The 8,583-nt window shown below is 36.0% G+C and overlaps 1 protein-coding gene across 1 annotated transcript in view; it reads left to right on the forward strand.

Annotated features, from left to right (window-relative positions):
- USP25 (ubiquitin specific peptidase 25) overlaps positions 1–8,583 on the forward strand; it is a 220,518-nt gene that overhangs the window by 73,739 nt on the left and 138,196 nt on the right. The window contains exon 3 of the mRNA XM_006889818.1: positions 788–932. Within this exon, the coding sequence (XP_006889880.1) occupies positions 788–932 (145 nt within the window). The remainder of the gene's footprint in view (positions 1–787; positions 933–8,583) is intronic.

Below are 8,583 nucleotides of genomic sequence, written 5' to 3' on the forward strand. Positions count from 1 at the left end.
TCGCACTGTCTCTGACACTCCCATCCCAATTATCCCAGTCACTGAATCAATCCACCTCATAGAGGGCCTTCCTCTCCTGCGCTGTCCCTCCACCCTCCCCAGCATGATGTCCCTCTCCAAGGACTGGTCTCTTATCCAGGTTTTCTCAGTCTTACCCCAACCCATCAGGTTTCTTTTGTAGGAACATTAGGATTTTTTTTTTCTCCAGATAAGCTGTGGATGAAATGTTAAAATTTATATTTAATTTGGATAGAATTTTTATCCTGACAACATTGAGTGTTCTTGTGCATGAGCTCTGTATAACTCTGTTCACTGTAACAGTTTGGTAACAGTTTTACTCTTATTTCTATAAGTTGTTGACATTTTGTTTATTAAATATGATGTTAGTATATTTCAGTACTTAATAAAATAAAATAATCTCTTTTATTGTTAGCATAAGTACTGTTCTAAATATGAAATGTGTCCTCTTCTATATGGCTAGTTCTAGAAACCTTTTTTAGAAGCATCATTTGTTATTGACTTTTATTAAACAGGGAACACTTTCTAACCTAAAACTAAGAAGTTACAGAATTGATCCTTATGTTGGATAAGTACTTTTCATTTCTAGGGGAAAAAAATGAATTGATAGTTAATTATTATACTTTGTATAAAGTGTGTTGACATTTTAACTAGAATTATAATTCCAAATCTCAAAGTGATCTTCAGTATTGTTTAGTTTTTTTTTTGGAGAAAATTGTGAAATACAGTTAGTCTAAAATATTTGATGTTCCTATTTTGGTATTTGAAGGATAGTAATGGAAACTTGGAATTAGCAGTGGCTTTTCTTACTGCAAAGAATGCCAAGACCCCTCAGCAGGAGGAGGCCACATACTACCAAACAGCACTTCCTGGAAATGATCGCTATATTAGTGTGGGAAGCCAGGCAGATGCAAGTAAGTGTCTTCTTTTTCTAAATACCTTAATAAAGTATAATGAAGACATTTCCTTAGAAATATATTTATTTAATAAGCATGGTAGAAGACAAACTCTTGGTTGCTGTTAACTTTTGTAGTGTAAGTGGAATAAAAATGCAACATTTTTATTAGTTACATTGTATTTTTTTCAGATTAGAAGTATTTAAATTATCTTTTTATACAACAGGATGCAGACTATTCATTGAATTCACATAAGGAGCTGTTAAAGGTCTCACTGATAAAATGAAACAAATACCAAGAATTTAACAAAATGGTTATTTTGTGGGTTTTAAGTAGAAGGAGAAACTGAGTATTATTTTGGAAGGGAAAGTATTTTTTTCCCAATTATTAATAGATTTAGCATTTGAGATTTTTTTCCCATTCTTCTTCTCCTCACTACAAATAAACAAAGATTTTAGAAAAATGTTTTACCGTGCACCAAGTTTCTTTTAATCTAGATTATAAAAAGAAATTGGAAAGTTATATAAAACATTTTTCATTGTTAAATACAAACAAACAAAAAATTTTACAGTGTGCTATTGTTATGTGTCATCGAGTCAGAATTGACTCCCAGCAGGTTTTCAGAAGCTATAAATTGCTTAAGAGGAGCTTGTCCCATCTTTCTCCCTAGAGTGGCTGATGGATTTGACTCATCTGCCTTGAATTTGCCAGCACAATTTCTTAACTCTAGGTCATCAGACTTCCCCGTTTACATTGTTACTGTGTACCATCAAGTTGGAACCAATCAATAGCTGAACCTCCAGTGGGGGTTTTCAGAGGTAGTTAATTAAACAGGAGAAGATTGCCCATCTTTTTTCTGTGGAGCAGCTGGTGGTTTCAGACCCCATGCCTTTGGGATTACACCACAGCTTCTTATCCCTAGGCCACCAAAGCTCCCTAATTTTAGATTGTGGTGGTGGTGTTCTGTGCCATTGAGTTGGAACTGACCCATAGCTGACTCTCCAGAGATTTTTCAGAGGCAGTTTATCACGTGGGAGGAGATTGCCAATCCTTATTTTGTGGACCAGCTGGTGGATTTGATCCACTTGCCTTTGGGATTGAAGAGCAGTTTCTTAACACTAGCCAAGTAGGCCAAGATCATATCTATAATATGTATATCTTGTACTTATATACCACTGAGGCTTAAAAAAAATGTGTTACTACCTCTGTGTCTCATTGTGTTTTAATAAGTGTGTTATGTAATAATGTAGTTCTAATACCAATATCAATTGCCATTGAGTTGATTCCAAACTAGAACTATGTTTCATATAAAAATGTAGTATTTATTTTTATACATTATTGGTTTAGTAAATTTGATAACCAAAATGTATTTGAAGAGAATTCCAGGTTGTGTTTATAGTCTTTGTCAAAATGAGATAACCAGGAAGAATGAGCCCGTTTATATAGGTAAGCGGCAGCTCCTGAGTTCCATTAAGTACTGCTTAATGCTCAGGAATGTTGGTGACCTGGTAGTTAATAAAGTGTGCTGTTACCCCAGAGGTAGACAGTTTGAATCTGTCAGCTGCTCTGTGGGAGTAAGATGGCCAGTTTCCTTCCCTGAGGTTTTATTCCCTATAAAGCTACTGGAGAGCCATCTCTGAGTTGCATCTGACTCAGTGGCAATGAGTTGAGTTTTTTTAATGTTTATCGCTTGATAAATTATTTTATGATTATTGAGATTATCTTAATAACTTTGCTCCAAAAATGATTTTCTGTCATTTAAAGATGAAAAATGCATTTCTTATACAAATAACCAATGTGATAATATTTAATTATTTCATATTTAAAACTACTATGAGGTATTCGTTATAATACTAGATGGACCTGGTTGATTATACCCAAGTGAAAGGCAAACTATGACTTGTCTCGCCCATCATTTTCCACTGTTCTCCTCCTCCTATTTTACACTGTGATAAAATAAGTTGATACTCTTATGTACACAGTGCTATTTTATTTTTTTCTGTATAGTTGTTCCTCCTTTTTTTGTGGGTTTTCCACTGGATTTTTTCTTCAACAATTTTCTGATATTATGAAATTAGATCAAAAGAGAAACTTGAATAGGTGCCTGTGAAGAGAAGACAGCTTGGCTTAAGAAAGCTTGCATACTATATTTGCTGATGATTTAGGAGAAAAACTTGTGTTCATGTGGCTTACTCTATCTATCTATCTATCTATCTATCTATCTATCTATCTATCTATCTAATCTAATCTAAACATCCACTAAGTAATTTTATTTTCCACTTGAAAGAAAAACAGGGAAATGGAGATTCTGGTTTCATTTCAAGTTACTGGCTGCATATTGACCAAATTCTTTTTTATATACTGTAATTGCAGATGTCTTACATTGATTTGGGATTATTGAAAGACAAACTTGAAGTTTAATGATTGATTGTGTTAATTAATAAGTTTATTAAGAAAGACACCATAAAACCAACAAACCCAACTGTTGGGCTCGTAATCATCCCTCATTTTTTTTTTCATTTAATTATTTTAACATGCTTTATAAAGTTTTATGAGATTGCATTACTTTTTGAAAATAGTCTTGATTCATATATTATGTTTAATAGTGTTAAGAATGTTACATAGTTTAAAACTAATAATTGTTGTTTGCTGTTGAGTTGAGCACAAGCATGACTCATAGTGACTCTATAAACAAGAGGCTTGAAGCCTTTCTATAACTATCGTCATTTCTCAAAGTTCATAGTGTTTCCAGAGACATGTTGTTTGGGAAGTGGATGCCACTCCTGCTATAATAGCAGCAACTTAAAAAATCAGCATTAAAAAAAAATTATCTTCAAATTGCTTTTATAGGAAGAAGGCTTTGTATATTTTTATTTTTTGATAGGAATGACAAAGTTACTTGTGTGGAAAAAAGAATAGTTACAAGTGAATTCAAATTTCTTGAAAACAAAAATCAAACTAAACTCCCTACACTTTCTGCAGGGCTGTGGAGTAATAGAAAGATCAGAGTGTGGGGAAGTTTACAAGGAATTATACATATAGAACACCTTTTTTTGAACATTGCCTCAATTTTATGTGAAATCCAGTATTACATGAATATTTGATCGTTTTACCTCTCCCCCTACTCCCATATGGTGCTAGTTTATAGTTTTGGTTAAAGGCTTTCTCTGTACTTTCTTTTCTTAAATATAAAGTTTCTATGATCAGAACTAAAGCATGTCCAAAGTCATGCTAACTTTAAGTGTTGATAGATCTAAAGTGTGAAATAAAAGTATTTGTTAAATGTTTAGTACATATACTTAAAAAAGAATCTTGTGTGTAACTATTGACTGCTTATAACTGAAAGTCTCTTAAAAACCAATAGAATACATTCTTTTTGGTAACTAGAAAAAACCTAGTTTTAAAATTACATTTTCTAGGAGTCATATTTAAGAACGGTGGGGAAATTTTCATTTATGCTTTCCCTGACATTCCACAGGATGAAGTAAATTGTGTATTGTGACCCAAAGAATATTTATTTTCGTGAGACTTCAATTAGTATTTAAGAAGTAGTTATAGTGCATCTTATATTTTCTTTTTGAAGAGAAAAAAATTTTTGAAGAGAACTTGTAATTACATAGTAAGGACTTTGGAAGTAGTGAACTTGGTGTCCCTATTTTACTTTGGAAATATTCTGCATTATAATATAAATGTTAATGGACTTTTCAGAAAAACTTGAATCATTTGTAGTATTTGTTGTTGATTGCCTTCGAGTCAAGCATTGACTCATAGCAACCTTCTGAACAAAAGGCTTGAAGCCTTTCTATAACTATCAACATTTATCAACTTTCGTAGAGTTTCTGGAGGCATGTTGTTTAGGAAGTGGATAGTTAAGTGAAATTCTAGGTATCTTTCTTAATTTCTTAGTTCCTCTGTTTGTTGTTGTTGTTATGTGCCATCGAGTCGTTTCCAACTCATAGCGACCCTATGCACAACAACTCTAAACCCTGCTCTATCCTGCACCAACCACACCGCCTCTGACACACCCATCCCGATTACCCCAGTCACCGAATCAATCCATCTCATAGAGGGTCTTCCCCTCCTGCACTGTCCCTCCACCCTCCCAAGCATGATGTCCCTCTCCAAGGACCCGTCCCTCCTGGCAACATGTCCAAAGTATGTCGGACGAAGCCCCAGAATCCTTGCCTCCAAGGAGCAGCTTGGTTTAATCCTCTCCAAGATGGATCTGTTTGTTTTCCTGGCAGTCCAGGGTACATTCAGTACCCTTCTACAGCACCACAGCTCAAAAGCATCCACTCTCCTTCTGTCCTCCCTAGTCATTGTCCAACTCTCTGATGCATAAAAAGCGATTGCAAATACCATGACCTGTATCAGGCGCACCTTAGTCTCCAGAGAGACACTGTTGCTCCTGAGTACGTTTGAGAGGTCCCTAATGGCAGACTTTCCCATCGCGATACGCTTTTTGATTTCCTGGCTGCTGGTACCAAGAGTGTTAACTGTAGAGCCGAGCAAAGTGAAGCTGTGAACACTCTCAATCTCTTCATCATCCATCCTGACGCTGCCAATTGGTCCAGTGGCGAGAATCTTTGTCTTCTTGACGTTGAGCCTTAGTCCATACTGAAGGCTGCAGTCCTTGACCCTTCGCAGCAAGTGCATGAGGTCCTCCTCAGTTTCAGCAAGCAAGGTTGTGTCATCTGCATAATGGAGATTGTTGATAGATCTTCCACCAATCCTGAGGCCACAATTCTCCTCATAGAGCCCAGCCTCTCGGATAATCTGCTCTGCATACATGTTGAAAAGGTATGGAGACAGGATGCATCCCTGGCGTACACCCTTCCCTATTTTGAACCATGCAGTGTTACCCTGCTCTGTTCTGACTACTGCCTCTTGGTCCAAGTATAGGTTTCGTATTAGCACAATTAAATGTTCTAGGATTCCCATTCTTCTCAGAGTCAGCCACAGTTTGTTATGATCCACACAGTCAAATGCCTTTGCATAATCAATGAAACACAGATAGACATTCTTCTGGTATTCCCTGCTTTCAGCCAAGATCCATCTAACATCAGCAGCGATATCCCTAGTACCACGACCCCTTCTAAACCCAGCCTGGACTTCCGGCAGTTCTCTGCTGATGTGCTGTTCTAATCGTTTTTGGATGATCTTCAGCAGAATCTTGCTTGCATGTGAAATCAATGACACTGTTCTGTAGTTTCCACACTCAGTTGGGTCACCTTTCTTTGGAATGGGAACAAATATAGATCTCTTCCAGTCAGTTGGCCAAGTGGTTGTTCTCCAGATTTCTTGGCACAACTTGGTGAGCACATCCAGGGCAATATCTGTTATCTGAAATACTTCAATTGGTATACCATCTATTCCTGGGGCTTTATTTTTTGCTATTTCCTTCAAAGCAGCTTGAACTTCTTCCTTCATCACCATAGGCTCTTGCTCATATGTTATTTCTTTAAATTCCTCTGTATCTGCCAATTCCTTTCTATATAATGACTCAGTATATTCCTTCCATCTTCTTTTAATACTTCCTGGGTCATTTAATATTCTGCCCGAAGCATCCTTGATTACAGCAACTCTAGGTTTGAATCTGTTCTTCAGTTCCTTGAGCTTAAGAAATGCTGAGCGAGTTCGGCCCTTTTGATTTTCTGACTCTAGTTCCTCGCACATTTCCTTGTAGTATTTTGCTTTGTCATTCCGAGCAGCCTTTTGGAATCTTCTGTTCAGCTCTTTAGTATCTTGAATTCTTCCTTGTGCTTTGGCTTCTCTACGCTCCAGTGCAATCTTCAGAGTTTCTTCTGACATCCATTTTGGTCTTTTCTTCCTCTTCTCTCTTTGTAATGACCGTTTACACTCTTCCTGAATGATATCTTTGACATCCTCCCACAACTCATCTGGTCTTCGCTCGTTAGTGTTCAAGGCCTCAAACCTGTTCCTGAGATGATTCTTAAATTCAGGTGGTATGAAATCAAAGTTATATTTTGGATCCTGTGGATTTGGTTTAAGTTTCCTCAGCTTCAGCTTGAATTTGCATATGATGTTCCTCTGTTTAGAAACCGTCAAATGTTAAATAAATACTTCTCTATCTCAGTTTAAATTGAACATGTAATTATTTTTAAGATTTACAGTCAACATGCTAATGAAATGGGTTGACGGCACAATGTACAATGTTGACATGGAATAGGTAATATTTAATCTTCAGAGTAGGAAGTCAATGAAGTTTTGTGCCATGGCAAACTGTCATAGACCGTGCGCTGCTTTATCCAGTTTGAAATCGTAGAATACAAGTTTGTCATCTTTCATGACCATTAAATTCTTTTGAACTTTCTTAAAACAGGAAAAAAACAGTATATGCCTCCCAGAACCAGATGTGCTACAATTGAGCAATCAAAGTATGGATCAAAAGATAAGAGGGACTTGGGTAGGTAATTTTAACACAGAAAGTAATACTCCATATTGAGTTAAATTTTAGTAACACATTGATCTGAGAGTTAACTCATCACCTCCTTACAACTTTATAAATCAGTGTGTTTTTATCCACCCCCCCGCTGGGAAAGATTGCATAGAAAGTGAGAAAATAATAAGATTCTGTCCTAAAATTCTGGTTATGGTTATAGTCTTGGCCAGACTAATAGTGATTTATATCACAGATAATTAGGCACATTCCATTCTAGTCAGATTAACATTTTGTTAATTGAAAACTAATACTTCTCACTTTCCCAAGTTTAATTAAATAGAAAATAAGTGCAAGAGATTTTTATTGCATAACACTATTTTAATGATTTTTATAAAGTCATAGTTAAGCTGAAAAACAAGATACTGATTAGATTGATTAGAATCACGTTAGACATGTGCTTTTTGTATAATTGTTTTAGTTACCTCATGCTGATACAACAGAGATACCACCAGTGAATGGTTTTAACAACTAGAAATTTATTTCCATTTAGGAGGTTAAAAGTTCAAATTCATGATGCTAGCTGTAAGAATTCATAAAACCTAGATGATGGTATGATTTTTTTCCCCAGCACAAAGATAGGATAGGTATGGATGGAGAAAGGATACAGTGCTGATGCACACCTTTCTTGATTTTAAAGCATGCAGTGTTCCCATACTCTGTTCATACAACAGCTTTTTCGCCTGTGTACAAGTTTTGCATGAGCACAAGTAAATGTTCTGAGATTCCCATTCTCAATGTTAGGTGTAATTTTTGTGATCCACACACTGGAATGCCTTTGCCTTTGCAAACTTAATAAAACACAGATAGACATCCTTCTGTTAGTCACTGCTTTCAGGCCGGATTCATCTGACATCAGCAGTGATATGGCTGGTGCTTGGGACTTTTCTAAATTTAGCTTGAATCTGGCAGTTCTCTGTTGATGTACTATTCTAGCCATTTTTTAGTCTTTATCAAAATTTTACTTCTATGTGATTTTAACAAAATTGTTCAATAATTCCCACATTCTTATAGTTAACTTTTTTTGGGAATGGGAACAAATACGAATCTGTTCTAGCCATTTAGCTAGGTGGCCTCTTCCCAGATTTTGTGAAACAGATTGTTAAGCATGTCCAAGGCTATTTCTTGAAACATGTCAGTTGGTATTCCATCAATTATTGTTGTTGTTGTTATGTGTCGTCGAGTCACTTGCGACTCATAGCGACCCTA

The sequence above is a fragment of the Elephantulus edwardii genome, unplaced genomic scaffold, assembly GCF_000299155.1.
Source record: "Elephantulus edwardii isolate Elephantulus edwardi_28Jun2011 unplaced genomic scaffold, EleEdw1.0 scaffold00081, whole genome shotgun sequence".
Taxonomy (NCBI): Eukaryota; Metazoa; Chordata; class Mammalia; order Macroscelidea; family Macroscelididae; genus Elephantulus; species Elephantulus edwardii.